Raw genomic sequence first — 21,612 nt, forward strand, 5'->3', positions numbered from 1 at the left:
TAAAACAGTGTGGTATCATAACAGTATATAATAAATAGCAGAAAATCACAAAAAGCATAATACGTCCCCTTTAAACACATTCTTTACTATCACTCCTGAAGTAATCACTGGTACACAGCCATGAGCCTTCAAACACAATTATGGATTTAATTAGTCAATTGGATGAATCAGCAGCAACAGCAGAAAATAAACAGGCTGACCGTCCAGGAATACAGCACTGCTAATAATAATGAGGGAAACTGCTTACCAATAACACAACTCCATACACAGGAAGCACAGTTCAGGCAATCTGAAAATCAATCAATACAATCTTAATTCAGACTCTAATACAAATAATTTAATATATGAATTGTGAGATCTTCATTTAGGTCTAATTCCTAGTTGTGTACTAGCTTTGCTGTTCAGAGCGTTCCAAGTATTCTGCCAGGGTTTCTAACACTGATACTGAGTTTTAAACTTCAACAGCAGTCTGGATTTAATATTCCATCTGGCAAAGTGAAGATTTACTTACATGTTTTTTTTTTTTTGTTGTTGCTTTAGCTAGTAGAACTGCTGTGAAGTTAAATGAAATCTTCAGATCCAGGTCAGAGCAGCTCATTGAATGTGTGTGTAGGATAGGGCTGTGCGACTAATCAAATTTTATTTTAAATTACAATTTTGGCTTCCAACGATTATGAAAACAAGATAATCAAGATAAAACGATTATTGTTTATTATTGTAATTTTGTAATGATGCTCTCTTTTGTCTTGTGTTGCAAATCTAGCAAAGCAGGCTCCACTTCACTCAGCTGCCTGACAGACCTGCTGCTTCTTCCCACTTTAACCTGAACAACAAACCGGGGCTCAGTGTTCTGGTTGGATCCAAACGGAGAGCCAGGGCTAGCTGGGAGGCTAGCGGAGGCTAGTTGGCTAGTTGGCTGTGTTTCCCTCCAGTTATGCTGCGGCTAATGCTCCACTAGCCTCCCAGCTAGCCCCGGCTAGTGGGAAGTAGGAAGAAGCAGCGGGCCTGCGGAGAAAGCACTGGGACCGTCACGATGTAATAGTCCGTGGAGGTGCTGTGGTGTTCGGCTGCACAGATAGGAAACCCTTTGGCTGACAGGATGCCCCACTCTGTTTGAAAAAACTTTTTCTTTTCTGCTTTTTGGTTTATAACAGCGGTTGGCAATCAGTGTATTAGTTGCATTACCACCACCCTCTGCTTCAGGCTATGGACCAAAGATTAAATCCTACATTAATCCTGTCAGTCTAATAAACTCAAAGAAAACTACCGCTCCACCCTCTTGGCAGGTTCATTAAAGTTTGAATGCTGAGCTCCTGAACTCCAGTCTTCCTGAGTTCTTCCCTCATATATTGTCTTTCTTGATCATTAGTACAATCTATGATTGCAGGTGTAATAGTCTCTTCAGCCAGGTGGAAAAAAAGTATGTGCATATATCGGCATTGGCAATCAGCAAAAATGAGAGTCAAAAAGTAATTGTGTTAAATAATCGTGATCTCAATATTGACCAAAATAATCGTGATTATGATTTTTGCTATAATTGAGCAGCCCTAGTGTAGAAAGAGTTTATCACTGCTAGTAGTGCTATGGAACAATGTTTTTATGAGTGGATCCCTGTTTAAGTTTGTATCTCATGCAGACATAAGAGCAAACAAGTGATGTGATATATCAGTGATGGCAGGGAAGAACACTGCTAGCTTGAATATAAACAATGTCCCAAACAATTATCTCTGACAATGTTTTATAAGAAAGGAAATGCATTAAAGATATACACAGTGTGTTTTGCTATTTACAGAGTTTAAATGAGACTGTTTACAAAAGCAGCTCTACTGGGGGGTGTTCCATCACGCTGGCTAACAGGATAGCTTGGCTTATTTCGATAAGCTTCACTAATTTAAGTGAGAGTTCCCATCCATCACTGCGGCTTATATGAGTCCCAGCTCAGTAACCATGGTAACTTAGTCAGCAGAACTAGCCTGCTCCATGGCAGGCTAACGGTCAAGCTTAATTCAGCTGCGTGTCAAAGAATGTCCAACGGATGGAAACAGACTCTCAAAAGATGGTTCCACCAAGTATCTTTTCGCGCTCGCAACCCTTTTATTTAAAAGCTTATCGTTTATAATTTAAGAAATAAAAGTGTGCCAGCATTATTTTGAAGTTATTTATTTATTCATTCACCAATTTTGTTCAAGCTGTGAAGACAAAAAGAAAGAAAGACAAAGAAAATTAAATAAAACTATGCCCTTCTGCTGTGTTTAAATGTATACAGTGGTAACTGCTTATAGTGATTACAGTTATAGTGATCAGCTGCTTATATGGATCAAAAAGCTCTGAGACAGAATCATTCATATACAACATTTATGCTGTTTAAATAAGCCGTCTATAGAAATCAAGTAGTCCGCCTACAGTGTTCATTTTGTGTCTCTTCATACATGACAACATATGGAAAAACATTTTAAACCACGTTTTATTTTTGTACTTTACTCCCATGATAAGCGTCTGCTGCTGCGTGAACACTGAAATCATGACAGAGACAGAAAGTCATTTTCTATCAGTGACAAACGTAGTCTCCTCGAAACTTATGACAATGGGGGGATTTAAGTAAATTTCACTGCTTCAAAAATGTGCACACTGCGTTTGAAACAGCTGTACTGTATTTTGAAACAGTCATTAAAATCCATATCTATATTCATGTAGGCTAATGAATGAACAAATGTCAATTAGATGGTATTCTGCATGACAAATAAAGAAAAAGAAAAGGTTATCATAATCATCTGCTTATAGTGATATTTGACCCGGACAGACGTGATCACTATAAGTGGCTTCCAATGTACTTACATCCTTCTCCAGTTTCCAGTGAATTTTTATCTTTCAGTGATGCTTGTAAATGGATCCTGTGAAAGAGAAAATGTGTCAAAGAGTATGATAATGTTGGAAAGTTCTCTTAAATTGCCTACACCATCATTTTAAATATACATCTGATATTATCTAGCCTATTGATAATATAACCACAGTCATTAATCTGAATGCTCATTTATTAACAAATAAAGATAAATCTGTGAGCAGGAACAAGCACTGCTCTTCACTTTCACCAAGCAGACTCATCAAGCCGAATGTGGGGATTGAACCATCATCTGTCTAGTAATAAGTTCGCTCCTCTAACCTTTAGGCCATCACTGCCCACCTACAGGTATCTGTCATCAGTTTTGTGCTCAAGTCACCTTGTTAATTGCAGCAGTTTTGCCCTTTTTGGTGAAAACTCCTTCATATAGTTTCATCAGCAGCTTTGTTCTACTGCGGAGAAGAACACCGCTCTAGTTTTTTCTTCTTTTTGCGACATAGTATCATCTTTTTGACAATCGACTGTTCTAGGCTGCTTATGTACTCCGTGCACGTGCACACTTCAAGCTTATTCCAGTCTGGCCAGACTAGAAAGTTGACGTTAATTCTAGCCAGGCTTTTTCAAGTAAGCACAGCTTTCTTTAGCTGCGTTGATGGAACACCTTTAACTTTGGCTGAAAATGCCAGGAACGACTCTGAGATACATTATAAATATCATTCTCAAGGTCCTGAGATGTCATAAAGATTTACTTAAAGATTCTGATGTCTTCTCATCAGGCTTGCTAACACTCCACACATTTACTCCCAAAACAAAAACAGCAGAAACTTAAATGTATGAGAGACAGTCTCAGCACAAAATGTTCTGAATGGTGTCAAAAGCCTGCAAAATGAATACACAGCAGTGTGGCAGATCATTAATGGCAGATGAATTAAGCTATGTAACATGCTGTAGATATCAGCAGCTTGTATGGGACATAACTGTTTTGTATTCATGTGTTGGTATGTGCACATGCATTGAAGAACTGTGGAAGTGGAACTAATGTATGACTAAAGTTGTGTCTTATGTTTCATTTATTTCAGTCTGTGTTGTTTATCCTCTATGTAGTCCATTTATATATTTCTCTTCCAAGTGCAATATTTATGTTTATCCTTTTTATGGAGGGTTTTCTGTTCCACTGTGGACACATTCAGAACAACTCTCTCTAGATTGTGAACAGGCACGTTTTGAACGGGCACTGCACCAGCAATGGATTAATCCTGGAAGGCTGTTGATGTAGCACTTCTCTCCTTGTGAAAGTAAGGGCGAGTAGTAAGTTAACGGCGATTATTCGACCAATGAGAATGTGGTCGGACGAGAGCATATCGACCAACTAATTGACCAGCTGACCAGCAGACTACAGCCCTACACATAACCACGTTCTCTAATGCAGCCATCAAGTTTAAATATTCTAGACCAATAGTGTTTTAAGGGAAGAAGATACTTTTGAACAGCTTTTCTATTGCCAGTTTTCTTTTGTGTCATTTCAATGCTATTTTCAGTCTATGAAATGAAACTGATACTTTTTCTTTTTTGCAAAGCTTGTCTCAGTTTTTACTCTTTCAAATAATCAACCATCTACATAACTTTTCTGTACACATGTTTTTATTTTTCTTATTAATTAATTAATTATTATTATACACATAAGATTGAGGGAAAACAACACACCTGAAATTGCTATGTTTGTTCTGACTTATTTCATGAGTTTGCCTAATTTGCATAATTTCATGATAAATAATAAAGATTATAATACAGAAATATATTGTATGTGGGTCTATATTAATAAATTCTAACAGAAGAATAAGATTTATTTTGTCCCTATTCACCTGTGGTGTCTGGCCTTAAAACACATCCACCCATACTCACATTTAGGTTACTAAGACATTTCCCACAGGCTTGGCTATGTTGCATATTGAGCCTACTAGTACAGAGATAATAGAGGATGTAAAGTAGGGATGTCATTGATTAATCATTTATCGGTTAATTGATAATTAACTGATAATAATTCAATAATAATTCAACCAATTAGAAATATATTGACCGATAATGCAGAAGACAAGGGACATGCAGTCTAACTGTCAGAAAAGGTTGTGTGGATTTGCTGTAGTACGCGGTTACGTTTGGTGAAACAAATGTACCTCCCTTCCTTCAGAGGAAGAAAAAAGTCAGAGTTCACCCCGCTCACTGAGACAATGTGTTGCTGAAAGTTGTTGTATGGCGGCTGTGCAGTTTAGCTATCTGAGGCTCATGCTAACACTAAACTAGCATCTTGAACAGAAGCAGCTGCTCAGTTAATGCAGGCTGAGAGCTGCGTGTCAGACAGCAGGACTCTAATTACACATGCTTCCAACAAAATCAACACAAAAGTGATGAACTTTAATAGCTGCTCTGAGTATAAATATATTTTAGTGGTGACAGTAAATGGGCTGATAAAATTGGAGCGACAGTATTTGTGTGTCTGTTGCAGCTGAGCAGCTGTTTACAGCATCTGGACTAACATTAGCAACAGTGAACACATACATCACTCCATAATGTATCAGCTCTGCAGATTATTTTATATTAAACCAGTCAGACTGAAGTGTGTTGTGGGGAGATTTGGGTAACATGTTTTACATTTCCATTGGAACACTATTATTATATATATATTTATTTTTATTATTTATTTTAGTCTAAAATACAATGTAAAATATGTTTCACTCACTACTGTATACATCTGCCGGGCACACGGGCTAGTTAACATTTAGGCCTTTAGCCTACAAGACACTGTTACTTTCTGTAATAATAACATGTTATTAACTTTAAATTGGTAGGCTAAACGTGAACTTGCCCAGCTCAAGGGTAATGTTAGCTGGCCAGCTGCCACCTGTAGCAAACTGTTGTCTACCTGTCCATCATTTATGATTGAACTTTCAACCACAATAATACAAATCTTATCTTGTTATTCCATTATGTGGAATTCCAATGTTTGATCTGTCACTCTGTCAATATGAGCTAAAGTTGAGCGATGCTCCATGTTTAGATATTCCGTGCTGGTCTGCATCATGCACACGTCCACTGTAAACAATCCCATTGGTTCGTGAGTGTGACAGTTTGCGAAGAAGAGCATCTGCTTGGACGCATTTCACAGTTTATTTTTACACCATTGATGTCCACAATTGAGATAGGGAAGTTATCTCTCTCCCTCTCTCTCTCAACACCTCACCATCCCCACCCCCCACCCCCACCCCCCCACTCCCTGTCTTTATGCACTATAAACCTCAAAATCACTTTGACTGCAGTAGGGGTGATTTTTGTGATTTCAGTTGGACTTCTCATATTTGTGTGTTGGCATGTGGCCTGTGCTACATCTCAACTCACTGTAACTGTCTTTATCACTGTCTCTCACCATTTGATTACATCATGTCTATTGAATCTTGTTGTATTGTTATAATATGTCCATAGGATTAGACACAATAATCCATCCTCCCTCCCATCTTTCATCCCCAACTTCCCCCATCCCTCCATCTCCAGGTCAATGTGTTTGTCCTGCTGTCTGTGGTGTGTGTGCTCCTTAATCTGGCTGGATTCATCCTGTGCTGCCAGGGAGCCCAGCTAGTTTCCAGTATGACCAGCTGCCAACTGGTGAGGCTGCTACCTGTTTGTGTCTGTTTGTTTTTAGTCTCTCCATTTGTAGATCCTCTGACTTCTTTCTCCTGCCTTTCTGTCTCTCTGCTTCCCTCTGTTCATTCTGTGGAGAGTCACACTGAAGTGGCATTCTGAGAACACCATGCTCAATAATCTACAGTAGTGCATTCTATATTGAAACAGTTTACTGGGGCAAGACATGACATGGCAAGTAAACCTTGTCAGTGTTGGGACTTGGTTAAGCTATCGACAATAATCAACGATTATCAAAAATAATTGTTAATTAATAAAATCAAGGAAAAAGGGAAAAAGATAGCCAATCGATTGATACAGTCTCATAACATGTACTAAGCTATCAATTTGGAACTCTGATTAATAATTAACTTAATAGCTATAACCAAAATTATCATATCAGTAGCTAGTAAAGGATGAAGGATTTTGGAAGGTTGGCAACATTCACTCTTATTAAACAGACAGCATGTGTATCCAAAAGCATTTATTTAAAAAGATAAAAGAGCAAAACACACAATATGTAATCTAACTAATCAGGCTATATTATAGGTGTGTATGTGTTTTTGTGTGTGTTTTTGTGTGTGTGTGTGTGTGTGTGTGTGTGAATTGCAGGCAAACAAAATGGCTGACGGGATTCAAAATGGCGATGGAGGCCACATGTTCCTTTGTTCTGTTAACAAAGGAATAGAAGAGAAAGACAAAAGGCCAGACCATGTGGTGGCTTGAGACCACATGTACTGGGCCAGAAGCAAAAGAGTATCTAAAGTGGGGCTTTAAACTCTCTCTTAAGTGTGTGTGTGTGTGTGTGTGTGTGTGTGTGTGTGTGTGTGTGTGTGTGTGTGTGTGTGTGTGTGTGGATCAAGGGTGCCAGGTTCCTGACTATAAACAGACATCACAACAATAGAGCTCAATGAACAACCATAAATCAAATCAATACATGTACACTGACATTGATTAAATTAAGCAGTCCTGTGCTCTGGCCATGTGTCATTCTATGCTGTGTCCAGTACATTACCAAGTCCATGGAGAGAGAGAGATGCTTTGGTTTGCTGCTTTGTTGAGTTCAGTGAAGAGTTGTGGTTCCGATGCTGGATGGTGCAGTCTTTGGAGGGAAACTGGTCACTCCTTTGTCCTGCTTACAGAGTTAGCAGCTCGGCACTAACTTGCTTCATGGCTCCTGTTACTTGTGGGGTCAGCTGGCAGACTTTGTGTCTAGCAGCTGGCGCTAAACTTGAATCAGGCAGGCTCTGTGTTGCTACCATTCAGAGGAGAGTTCAGTGTCTCTGCCTTGAGCAGGCCACACTCAGAGCAGAGAGCTTCACTGCATCTCTCAGTTAGTGATGTAACGCTCGAAGCAGACTACTTGACACAATACCAACCTTTCAAAGCAAAAGTATCACAGTCCCAGCAAACATGCCCATGTGGGTCCACTGTGGGTATTAACTGTGGGCAGTGTGGGCAGGGCAAACCCACACTAATTCCATGTGGGCCCCATGTGGGTGAAACTATATGGGGCCCAAAGCAGTTTTGCACTTCTGGGCCCTAGTGAGGGTTTTCTGTGGGCAAGAAACTGTGGGCTTGCCCAGAGAAAGCACACATGGGCCCCCCCGTGGGATAGTCCATGTGGGGCCCAAAGCAGTTTACCAAAAGGACTGGAATGTAAAATTTAAATCTGTATATGTGATATGAAACATATTGGTGTTTGTCACTTTATTTGAAGATAATTGATTGGCTGTAGTTCCTGTTCACTGTTTGTTAAAAGTTTTGTTCTGCTGCATTCTGATTGTTTTTCTCACCCTAATGGTGGAACATGATCATCTAATCACCATCAGCTGTGCTACTAGGGTGTAGCCTATATAACATACCAGTGCCAGTGTCCTACTATGATTGTTGATCTTGAAGAAGGCCTGAGGGCCAAAATGTCATCCAAATAAAAGGGAAATGCATGTGGAGCCAGAGTGTGCAACCCTTCCTTCCTGCTTGAGTGTGCTTCCAGTGATCAGCACCTCACTATAACCCTTGGTGTGCATTACTTTTCCATTATATTCTAAAGCTTCAGAAACAACCATTTGGACCTTGTGTTCAGATGTTTTGTTTGTTCTTATTTATTTGATCTAGTATTTTACATAGTAATTCCCCATGAACAGAAGGACCAGAAGATAAATGGTTATTGGAGATCCACTGATGCCCCTGAGGAGACTGAATTATAATGTACTTATTGTCTTCTAATGTGGTTCTATGTGGTCATTGTTCTGTTTTATAAAAATAAAGTTGTTTTAGCATTTTATTCAGTGTTCAATCCACATGCTCAGTTTTGTAATCAATGTTCAATATTTTTTGCTTTTTTCTTCATTTTTTCTTCTAACCTGGCTGTGTGAGTGAGAGAGAAGTAGAAAGTGTTTGAATGACTTGTTGAAAGTGAGCGTGTGACTGAAAGGCTGTGTGTGTGCAAGTGTTTGATAGAGTGAGGGCGGGAGAAAAAGGAAGAATGGTTAAAAATGGTTAAAAGCTACATTTAATTTAATTTCATCATAAAATTCATCAAAGAGTTTATAAAAGTAACAAGGGGTTACTATAAACCTTATTAACAAATGACTAATTATCTCTATATATATTTGTACATCCACACACTGAGACAGTTTTTGGTAAATGACCTTTATGAAATAAAATATCACAGAGAACATCAAAGAGAAGACAGCGGTGAGTTTACATATTTTGCATGTTTCATGACGTCTTGCCTCAAATCCTTACATATAAAAGCAATGTCAAAGTTGCCCAGCAGATGTCGCCATTTTGACTGTATCAAATGTTTCAAAACAGTGAACCATTTTCAAAACAATTGCGTCATATGATTGACTGCTTCAGAAAGCGTAGTTTCTCCCATCACTACTCTCAGCAGCTGTCAGCAGTCAGTATCCAGAAGAAAGAGAGCAGTTACTGCTGCGTCCTGCAGCAGCGGTGGGAGAAAGAGAGGGTGGAGAGGGGGAGCTCTGGTTTTGTTAATCTGATGACATCATGGGTCACATGCCACAGTGACCAATGGTAGCTCAAAGCTGGGTCCATGGGCGGAGATAATGTCCAAGTGTGAAGTACCCGGAGGGTTCTGGGTGACTGAGTCTTTTAAAGACTCCTTTTGAGTGAGGAACATACGGACTGGCCAGTTAGGAAGATTTGAATCATTCAATAACCAAGGGAACTTGAGTCCTCCAGTGCACATACACTGAGAATGGACTTCAAATTGACACATAACCATTCAAATTTTCATTTGCTTATTTTCGGTGAATTTGGTTAAAATTTGCACTATATTTGAATGCAAACCCGGCTATAGATAGCAGGTTGAAAGAGTGCTGTTCCATGTGTGTTCTTCATACACCACCTCCTGGACCCAAAAGACCAGCTTATGGACATTGGCTGCCCAATAATAATACATGATGACTTTCCTAAACACTGATTGCAAGACCACAGACGCTGTTAAATGAAACATTAAAAAATAAATGAACATTTTAACAAAAAATTTTAAAAAAGCAGAAATCTAAGATCATACACACCCAGGCTCAACAAGGACACGAGATTTCTGCTGAATCCAATGAGACTATATTTGGATCCTCTCAGGTCAACACTGGTAATGTGGTGTGTGTAGGTGTGTGTGTATGTGTGTGTGTATGTGTGTGTGTGTTTACATTGTCATCGGAGACCCAGACAACCTGCATCTACTTCTCCCTGATGGAGTCCTTGACGCTGCTATTCCAGGCATCATTGGCTGAGTTCAGATCAATGGTGGCTGGACAGGAGAGAAAACTATCAGACTCACGTGTGTGCGTGTGTGTGCGTGTGTGTGCCTGCATGTGTTTGGCTGCAGGAAATGTGATGTGTCTTGTTGAGTCCAGAGCTGCACTGTGTGAACTTTTGACCTTTCCTGCTGTTGCATTGTCTTTCCTTCCTCTCTCTGCAAGGTTTCCTCTCCTCTGTCTCTTCCCTGACTGTTTCTCACAGGTATTTTTGTCCTGTGTGTGTGGGGGGGGGGGGGTTTGGAGATATAAACATAAATGGTGTTACACAGTGTTTTGCACTCTGCTCTATAAATAGAGAGCTAATGGAAATCCAGTGCAGCACTCTTCATGTATCCTTGTTAGCCATCATTTTTAAGCAGCTATTTTTTCTACCTTTTCCCAAGCAGAAGTTTTTATCAGTAATGCTTTACTTTACAAACACTGCAATTTCATGTGAATCTGTCTGTTAAGGGTTCATGTTTGAACAGAGCCATTATGGAACATTCACATCACAGAGGCCCAAAAGCCACCACTTTCACAGATAGATGAAGTCAGCAACGTTACATGTTAAAATGCTTATTTAAGTGAGGACAACTGAGGTAAGGAGTGAGGTCAGAAAATGAGTGGAGGTAATACTGTTCTTGCATGGCTGGTCTTTTTGGCTTGTATTGAAGTTTGAACAGAGAGCTCCTGTTAAATAGTTTTTTATATACTTGTTAGTAGAGTAATAGTTAACTGCAATATGTCACAGTCATTTAAGTGTAAATGTTGGCTATTTGTAAACATTACCATATTTTGTGGACAGTGAAAAAAAGAATATCAGTTGATGCAGTAGAACCAGAGATATGATCATTTATATTCCACACATTCTTTTTTTAATTGGCAACTTGACTGCCAACAGTTGGTTCAGAGATTGGGGTGTGTTCTGTTTGTAGCGTAACCTCACTTATTTCTAGCTCCACACCCCCAGATGTTTTGCATTTTTAAACATGAAGTCTTCAGCCCTAACCGACGCTGACTCGAGTGATGTCACTTCAGTCGGTTCATCGGATTTCACACAGCTCCCTCTGGAGACAAAAAAGACTTTAAACAACTTTTTTTTTCACATATGCAGTATTATCCTCAACACATCATGTGTAAAATCAGCGCAGGGTAATTCTGGTTTATTAAGAGTTGGAGTTGAGCCATTGTTCCTATTAGAAATAATTATGTTGTGGTTTAGATGATGCATCAACTGTTTCCATCCATCTGTCTCCCTGCTCGTGTTTGTTGACCCATCTGACTTCTTTTTAGTGCACTTGTTAAACCAGACTGATCCAGGGGGACCAGCAGTCATCTAGAGACCAGGAATATGCAGGCCATATTTTGTCGCCACTTGGCCAGTAGTTGTTGACATACATTGCTCTTGACCATTAACCAACTGTTCAACCATTGTCACAGTCAGTACATGGACTAGTATTTATTGGTGATTGGTGGACTTAATGATTTCTGATCACAGTATTTTATTCTTCTTCTGGTAGATCATGATTTTAAGTTTAATTAATTCTTTAATAGTATTAAAAGCAGCCCTGTCTTTGTGTTTCCTGTGTGTTCTTTCAGAGTGAAGTGGGAGATGTGTGTTACTGCTGCTCTCTCTCACCCAGCTCCAAATGTCCAGAGGAGAAGCTGCTGGAGCTTCACCCTGCTCACTCCTGCAGCACCATGAGGATCCTGCTCAAGGTAGTCCACCACATCTCTTGTTCTATATGCAATAAAAGTGGTCATGGAGTGGACAACATTTGAGTTGGGTAATTCTATGAGTGACTCAATGACTCTATTCTAACTCATCTGATTGTGTCTTTTTTCTCTCCCAGAAAGTCTTGTTTGCACTATGTGCTCTGAACGCTCTGACCACCGCTGTATGCCTCATGGCAGCTGCTCTGAGATACCTGCAGATCTTCACCTCAAGAACCCCCTGCATGGTATGATCACATCACTGTTCTGTGCTGCATGCCAGGCAGGTCTGCTGCAGCAAGGCGTATTACTTACAACAGGTTGATGCTGTCTCAAGCCTTACTACTCCCTGGAAATATCCAAATCATAAATAAGATATGAGGTGATGATGATATTTATATTTTATTTATATTTTTGATTTTCAACACATTTTTACTGATTGTAATCAGCGGTAATGTTTACTGTTTACTGTGAAAAAGTTAAAGTACCTGACATGGAATACCGTCATAAAGATATTCATTGAAGTACTCACTAAATCCAACGTGATGAGATGAGAAGGTTGAAACTGGGAAGTAGATATAAATGTGATTGAAGGACAAAAATACTGAACTTGGGAAAATGGAAAAGAAATCAGCTCTAAATGGAATATTAATGTACTGCTGCCAACAGTAAAATGAGATCTATGTAACCAGAGAAAGAGAGAAATTAGGAGGAAGAGGAGTAAACTAGGCAACAGAATCATGGAAAAGAAAAAAAATAATATTGACCATAGTCCCCAGTCTATTCACTCCAGGCCACTCAGACCACATTTGGCTTATGGGGTGCTTAAATCTGCCCATTGCAGGTCCATATCCATTTCTTACTGTGTTAGACATACAGTACTGTGCAAAAGTTTTTGGCACCCTAGATGTTTGGATTCTTATCCATTATGCAATACTATCAGGGAGGTGTCTGATCGGTCCCAAATGTATGACAATGTATTCATTCAGGCTCCCAAACACTATTAATTTCCGAATGAATGGATATTTTGTGTTATTGTTGGCATTGAAAAAAAATATTTTTTTTGGCCTGGCAGGGGTTCTCGTTGACCCAGGCAGCCCGCCAGGCTTGTACAATTATAGGGAAAACACTGCATACTGGACTATGATTGGAACTAGTTGATGTCACAAATCATGCTCATAGGCTCACCCCAAAAATTCAGATTTTCAGTGAGCACAGAGAAACGTTCCACTTTCAGCAGATGAATGTGAAAACAAACTCTGCATAGTGAAGCTCAAACATCCAATGATGGATGGAACAATAAGAAAAACTGATTCATGAGTGGAGGGGGACTGTAAATTTCTTCACACTGTGCATTGTGTATGCATCTTTGTGTCTTTAATTACCCATCAGGTACAGAGCACACAGCAGACTACACATGGCAGCCTCATTATTACTTTGTCTGTGCTCTTATACTGAAATATCACTTGCCCCACATTGTGGTAATTTAATTAAACTCAAATGTATTTAGGTACATTTACATTTAGGCACCATGTTAGACTAATATTAACTAATATTGATGCAATAAATATACTGAACTAGATCCGGAACTTAAGATTACATCGAGCTGACTTAAGGCCCCTATCATGTCAAAAATGAAGAAAAAGCTTGCTGCAGCTCTCAACGAACTTAAAAACATCTTGGTATTTATTAAAACATTTTCTACAATTGAAAGAGTGAGAAAGTGAGTTTCATATCTGTTTTATCAGACTTACTTATAGACAAGCACATGCAAAACATGTTTCTTGCAGTTTGTAATCTAGCCTTATTGGTTAATGTTCAGTGTGCATTTTGTGTATCAAATTAGTCTTGCCTGAAAGTTATTCACCCGTGACCAGTCACTTAATATGTTTTAAACAAGTGCATCTGATCTAATAGTATTTGAAATGACAAGTGAGTGATGTCACATGTCCCTGCTCTGTGATAGGACGAGCCCAGAGCCACAGTGGAAGAAGGGGAGGAGCCTGCCCAGGTCCCAGACCCAGATGAGTTTGTGGCCCCGGCCCCTCCTCCCTCCTATTTCTCCACTTTCTACTCATACACACCACGCCTGGCCCGCCGGTAACAGTGCACACACACACACACACACACACACACAGTCCTTTTCATCCATCAGTCCTCTGCGTAGCGGCATAGCTCTGCTTTGTTCATCCTTAGAGACAGCTTTCAGAACTGTGACTGTAAACTTGTCCTGCTTTCAGTGGAATGTGTCTCATTAGCTTGACACTGGCTGGTGGGAGTAGAACATGATATCTCACACTCATGAGCTGCTTGATGCTTGTCTTGTGTGTTCCAGGATGCTTGGGGATAGTGTGATCCCTCTTCCTCATATCTACGGGGCTCGGATCAAAGGGGTGGAAGTCTTCTGTCCATTAGACCCCCCACCTCCATATGAGGCTGTTGCTGGAAGCTCCAGCAATACAGTCCCTCAGGTACACACTGGATTAGGATGCATACAGTCACCTTTACACATGGTGGGAAAGATCTGGAATAGTCATCATCAAGATTATACTGTGCTTAAAGGTTCTATATGTAGAACAGTGAAGCAATTTACATGTATTAATGTTTTTTTTATTGCCAATGAGTGCATGGGTAGTAATGTAATGTAAAAAATGAGACCTTCCCCGACTTTCTCGGTTGTCTGTAAGACCCTGTGGACTGATTTCTATGTGAAGGACCTGGGCCGGATTTTCCATGAAAATCCAACAGAAGTGATGTTTTGCGTGCCTCCAAGTGCCTTACCTCTCTCCAGCTAACGTCAATGAAACGACCAGCATACGTCACAACAACACAACAAAAACGATGCTATCCAACTACAAACAACCAGCAGATATTAGCTCTCCGGCTAATGAAACAGCTAGCAGCCTCCATCAACACATTTCGCAACAAAACACCCCCGCAAGGACAAGTCGTCCGCTCCTGAGCATACACAGCTAAAACAACATTATTTCCTCAACAAAAGAGCAGAGAGCGAGCACCATAGAGATAGCAGAACATAGTTTACCCCCGTTGGACGGATGGATTAAAAGCAGCCTTTCTTTCACATGATAATAGCACTATTTGAAAATTAAGAAACATTTGATTTCACATTGTTGCAGTTTAAAGTTATGTAGGATTATTTATATAGAATTTAGGTTAGCCTGAAAAACTATAGTACAAACTGTAGTACAATTCTAAAGGTGACAGACAGTTCACCACAGGACAGTAATCCAAGTAATTTGGTGTAAGTGACGGCAACTTTGGCCTCACAACAGCATCACAACCAATACACAATGTAAAAACTGCAGCCAAACCATGTCACTGTCACTGATCTTCCTGAATTCATAGGGGTCAAGGGTCAAGAAGAACTCAACTGTGACCAAAATAAATGTATTAATTAATTATTATTAATAAATTAGTTTATTTATTATTAATTTAATTAATTTATTATTAATTTAAGTACTTAAGTTTGCCAATAAACTCAAATTACCAACTGAGCATTTTTGACCTGTTTGTATAACTGTATGGTGGTCTCTGTTTTTTGTGGGGTTTTTTTCAGGAGACAGAGGTTGCTCTGACAGAGCTCACTATAAACCCTACTACCACTCCTGAGGCAGGAGCCTCTGTTGAAGGTATGACACATGTCCATACAGCAGGCAGAGTTAGTGTTTAGGGCTAATTTAACATCAGTTTAATTTGGCTTCTTTGATTTACATTCTGTCCTTAGCTTAAATCTGATACAGACACAAAATGCAAGTGCAAGTCTGTCTGTCATGTTTCATGTTTTTATAATGCATCATACTTACCAACAAATTCCAATGTGGAAATGCAGAGCTGCCAAAAGGTCTGGACTTGGTGTTGACTTCTGTGGCAGCTGCAGTGGCGGTTTTTCAGGAACAGAACAATGAATTTCACTTTTACAAGACAGATCGATGAAATAATTGCTATTTAGACTGCATCTGTATACCACTCTATAACAACCTTTACTGCTGTGGTGATCATTTTGATAGGTCCTACAATTTATCACTCACTGAAGTGACCAACTCGATTGCATCGGAAATCGAGGAGCTTCAGAACCAGTTTTCTCATACCCTTGATCAAATAAAGGATGGAGAAGCACCAATGGGTTAGGCTTGGTGCTAAGCTAAGATCACAGGCCTGTTCAACACCACATCCTTGAGGCGCAGGAGAACAGGATGTCCTCCTTTACAGCCTACCAATCAACAGATTGAGAGATCTTAGAGAACTGGCTATACTAGTAGGGCCATTTTCAGGACTGATAACAAGAACTTCTGTTTTACCTTCATTTAGCTAAAGATTTTCAGATGAATGTCTGACAACTGGAATTCGTTCTAATGGTACACGTGTCTATCTGTCTGTCCATGTCTAAGACACAAGTCCACAAATGGAATCAGCTTCACCAGGCGTCGCGCCGCAGGCCAAGCCTCAGCTCCAGCCTACTCAGCAGCAGCAGCCCGCTCTAGCAATGACACTTCAGAGGAAAGCAAGGATCCACCGCTCCAACAGTGACCCAGTGTTGATGGATCTTGCCGCTAAAGGTTCACTTTTTTCCTCACGTAGATCTAGACAAGTGTAAGATGAGAATCATGACACAGAGATCCAGCACAACAATAAGCCAGTCAGTTCAGTAGATGTTTACTGTCTCCAAGAGACAATGAGTTTGCAGAAAGGTTGAGCCCCAATCTTAACATTGAGTTTCCTTACCACCAGATCAGTCAATCAGTTAAAATAGATTCAATAAAAGATCTGTATAATAGATATTTTATTAAAAAGATTATAAAACATTATTATAAGACATTGTTAAATTTGGCTATCTGCGCAAAAGTATAGTCATTAAACTTAAGGTAATTACACTGTGTGACAATCCTAACCATTTTCTAACCACCACTGATTTGCAACTGCACTGGTGACACTTCACCATTCCTGATGTCCGCAACCATATCATTTGTCTTTTTATTATTTACCACATTTCAATATACATTCATGTTTGACAAATTATGATGTACAGTATTAAAAATGATGAATAATTCAGCCAAGTTAATTCTTAATACATTCTTAGTACATTCTGAGTGAGTATTATGGTATCAGCAACAAATGTAATGACCCATACAACATGTCCATGTGGGCCCCACTTGAGTTATTAACATAGACTTTGATAGAAATTCCATCAGATCCATATGTGTGTCTGAACTGCAGGTGTACTACAAGTGGAGCTCATGAGAGCAATCATCCCCAAACCCACATGGGTTCCTTCTTGTGTCCACTTATAGTATATTTATTTATTTACTGAATGGGACAGTGTGCAGTTTGAAACATAAAAGATGCAGTGCACCAGAGTTAGGTTGAAGCTAATTTGCATCTGTAGTCATGTATGGGATGATGACTGGCTCCACAGCCATGTGGGGCCCTTGTGGACCAAACTGGGGTGCAAATGGGGATATCTGTTGGTTAACATTTGGGTTAAATACTTGGCAAGTTACAGTAGCCTACAGGTTAGGACGCATGCTACATAACTGCAACGTCTGCACTTCCATTCCGACAGTGGACCTTTCATGTGTCTTTTCATATCTCTCTCTCCCCTTTTTTCAGAAGGCTTTTCTGTCACCTCTCTACTGTCGCTATCTAATAAAGGCATAAAATGCCAAAAAAAAGTATCTTGATTTTTTTTTTAATCATTGGGGTTAAACATGGCTGTTGCGCAAATTTAAATATTACATTAACTATTAATGCCTTTATTCGATAGTTGGCAGTATAGCCCAACTGATACTGGATTTTTGAAGCTGATAACCATATTGATATTTGGGAGTAAAAAAAAAAAGCAGAGGCCAATATATGAAGCAATAGTAAATTTTTTAACACATACACATAATAAGCAGAACATTTTGCAGTTGAGACATCAACTTGTCAGAGCTGTCTGGTGGGTAAACTACGTAATGTCGACACTGTTTCTAAATTACATCAAATCTAGTTTGGCATTTCTTCACTGTAATTTCTTGATACTTATTATTACTGTTATATTATTACTTACCAAATTTACACTGATTTGGTGTAAATATCTGCAACAAGCTAATGTTAGCTGTAGTTGACAGTGTAGAGATAGACAAGAAATGAGGGGAGATTATCATATTTAACTTAATTTTTTGTATAGTGAATGAAAGTGTTTCTGTGTAATCTGTTTAATATTTATATGACATCTTATATTCTCTGGTGTCATAAGCCCCACTAGTGGCCCAATCTATTCCTAATATGAGCCTGCATACTCATAAATAGGGCCGGATGTCAGGCCTGAGGTTAATCACTTACATTATATCTTGTGGCTCCAATAGTAACCCACATTAACCAATGGAGCCCATAAACACACTGAGGGTCCCATTTTAGCAGTTTATCCCTTACCCATGTGAGGCTCACATTAATATGTTGGCTGGAAATTGTTTTCTTTGACATGCTGCCTGTACACAGAATGATAATGCTGGGGATAAGGAGAAGACGCATGCATAGGGGCAGCCACTGGAGGCCAGACACTCATCTGTTAACACACACATCAATTGAGTAAAATATCTAAAATCCATCCAACCAGTTTAAAATAAACAAGGGAGACAACAGGCTCCACTTCTGTGACTTATTTTGAAAATCAAACATTTCTTCATGGTTCATCTGGTTGTTAATTGGTGGCTCTGTTTGCAAAGTAAGAGATGTTTAATAAATGTTTGTGGTTATGTCACATGACTGACCAGTAATAACTGAAGAGCCAGAACACTTACTATGTCCTTTCCCTCCGATTTCTTCTATAGTGCGGAGCAGCGATGCTCCCATCACTCCTTCTCTTCAGACCACAGATTCTTCCACCCAGACCTCCCAGTCCACACTGGCTGCCAACTCCCAGGGACGGGTCACACTCCGACGTGGGCACAATGACAGAAGAAAGCCCCGCCGGCCCCGGCCATCCTCCATGGTGGACTACCAGAGCTACCAACACACACAGCAACTGGTCAGGAAAATCCTGGAGCAGCCGGCTGCTCAGGGCCTGGCCCCTGAGGTTCAGGAACTGGTGGACAGTATACGACATGTCCTGCAGTCTGATCAAGAGCACATGGAGGAGGCTGTACGCTGTGCCAGCTACATAGAACAGGTAGGAGGCCATCCAGAGATTTATAACACAAAACTACAGATACTAACATCTCATACAAAAAACATTTAAATGAATTGTCAGTAAGTTTGTTCTGTGTGGTCTCAGGAACATTAATATGAGGTTTCATTCATTTCAGGTGTTCACTGAATCAGAGATGGGTCCCAGTCAGCCGCAGCTTCCCCAGCAGCAGCAGCCAGCAGGTGGCTCCTCCCAGACTTTCCCTCGACCCCCCAGGAGAAGGCCTGGTCTGCTGCACCTGCAGAGCTGTGGGGACCTCAGCTCCTTCACCTGCACTGCGCTCGAGTCTCTGGAACACAGAAGAAACAGTACAAAACTGGGGTCAAGAGCAAGTTCTAGAGCAGGGTCAAGGGCAGCATCAAGGACAGGGTCCCGCCCAGATCATCCTGAACGCCCTCACAGTCTGATCGGAGTCTTCAGAGAGACAGTGCTTTAAGGGGAAACTGATATTGAAAGTATGTAGGGCAGCAGCAACGGCTGATTAAGTTTGAAAAAAAAATTATAATCCATGGACTGCAAATTCAACAACTGAAGATGATCTGTGTGTGTGTGTGTGTGTGTGTGTGTGTGTGTGTGTGTGTGTGTGTGTGTGTGTGTTTGTCATATGTGCAAATGAGTGTGTGTGAGTGCAATTTTTTTTTTAATTTTTGCTATGCTTATGCTGTTTGTGACTGTATTTGTAAAATACAAATATACGGACACCTTATATTGTCATATAGTACTAAACATTTATTGATTTTATGTCAACATTGTACTAGGTGTGTATGTGCTCCAGTCAATTCAATACAGCTACATGATCCTTTTACATATATTTCAGTGTTATTTAATGGTCAGATGTATCAGCTTAACCAGACACAGATAAAACATAACGTTCAATTTTGCAGTTCCATAGTTTCTGAATAGGAAAATAGTTTCCTAGAAAGAAATTTGGTACTAATACAGGCCTTGAAAGAAATAAATATTCATTGATTATTAATTTATTATTGGAAACTTTATATTGTCACGTCACAGGTTGCCAAGCTTCCAGAAGGCAGGTCTTATCTAATATTAGCCAGGCCAGAGAGGTTGAGAGAGAGACACATGATGCTGCGGTTAGGAGCAACTGTTCATTGAGACAGTGATGGACAGTGAATGATGACCTTATCCCAGAAGTATTTTGGTTTAGTTTCTCTCTGCATCTATTTGTTGACCTGTTTTACCAGTATTACCTGTGCCGTGACAATATGTTGAGTTAAATTTATGTTTGTCTGTTGACAAATTTCATATTTTTTTATATTCAACTGTCCTGCTGTGCACTGACTTAAATACACTCAAGGTCACACTAGGAGTTCATTAGTTCATAGTGTGACAATTGAATAGTGTCTCCATGTTCCCCATAGTTCCCCCAAATTACATAATTCTTTTCGGGAACGTCTGCAAACTTACTTGAAAATTATGTACCCTTAAATAATGTGTTACTGGTGTTACAGCCAGGATGGCTGGCTTGCCAACTTCCAGTTAACAAGCAACAAAGCTTGGTTGTTAACCAGACAAACAAGTAACAAGTAACACTGTTAAATCAGAGTTTAATGGCTGTTTGTGGAACAATTTATACTCTGCAGAGCAGGTATAAATGGAAGTGTATGATGTGGCACAGCTAATATGATAGCTCCCTCTATTTTGGACTGCCTCGCCCTTAAATGTAAGAAAATACCAGGTTAACTTTATATAATGCTGCGTTCACATCATATGAAGGTAGTGATAGCAAAGATTCTGTGTTTACAGTGGCCACAGAGTTAGTCCTGCATTGTAAATAAAGCATCCATGTTTGTTTGCTTTTTCAGGCACCGCTGTTGTATTCAGCATCTGGGCTTGTGGGATATATTAGAGCCTCCCAGTCTCAATTACAACTGAAATGTTGTCATAAACACTATTCACAAGTTGGAAACTGGTAATTCAGATAAGATAATATCCCACATGACATGATCGCAGCATAAGAACCTGTAGTGTTTGTTTGTTCTGGTACTATGTCTGTTTGTGAAATTCTTTAGCTATTCTACTATTACTTATTTTCATCTCTATCACTGAGTTGCCTGTAGACTGCACTGTTTGTCTTGGAAAGGTATGGCTGTCCTGAGGAGTTACTATCATATCTGATGGTGCTCACAGGATGGAGAGACATTTCAAAATCTATGTACATCTTCTTTGGAATAGGAAATGTGAGATTTCTGGTCTTGCATAGTGGTATAATGCAGCTACTTCAATCTGCCTGACATCTAGTAAGATATGCTGGAAGGTTTCCAGACTGTCTGAACTTATTGAGGACAGAGAAAGAAAGCGAGTACATGAAATATTTTGACACTTTCTTTGTATTAGCCTATGTCTATTGCACTGCAAAAAGTAGACCTTCTACAGACATGGCTGAAATTATTGGTACCCTTGCATTTTATTAA

General features: G+C 39.7%; 1 protein-coding gene across 2 annotated transcripts in view; it reads left to right on the forward strand.

Annotated features, from left to right (window-relative positions):
* Positions 1-19,661, forward strand: part of fam189a2 (family with sequence similarity 189 member A2) — a 38,321-nt gene extending 18,660 nt beyond the window's left edge. Inside the window, exons 3-11 of one of the 2 annotated variants that reach the window (XM_044363533.1) lie at positions 6,386-6,496; positions 11,881-12,000; positions 12,135-12,242; positions 13,961-14,094; positions 14,330-14,507; positions 15,572-15,644; positions 16,404-16,571; positions 18,825-19,162; positions 19,299-19,661. In XM_044363533.1, coding sequence (XP_044219468.1) covers positions 6,386-6,496; positions 11,881-12,000; positions 12,135-12,242; positions 13,961-14,094; positions 14,330-14,507; positions 15,572-15,644; positions 16,404-16,571; positions 18,825-19,162; positions 19,299-19,616 — 1,548 coding nt within the window. In that variant the 3' untranslated portion in view covers positions 19,617-19,661. The remainder of the gene's footprint in view (positions 1-6,385; positions 6,497-11,880; positions 12,001-12,134; positions 12,243-13,960; positions 14,095-14,329; positions 14,508-15,571; positions 15,645-16,403; positions 16,572-18,824; positions 19,163-19,298) is intronic. The other variant, XM_044363542.1, reaches the window with a different exon arrangement.
* Positions 19,662-21,612: the final 1,951 nt, after the last annotated feature.

This window comes from Thunnus albacares, chromosome 2, assembly GCF_914725855.1.
Source record: "Thunnus albacares chromosome 2, fThuAlb1.1, whole genome shotgun sequence".
NCBI classification, from domain to species: domain Eukaryota; kingdom Metazoa; phylum Chordata; class Actinopteri; order Scombriformes; family Scombridae; genus Thunnus; species Thunnus albacares.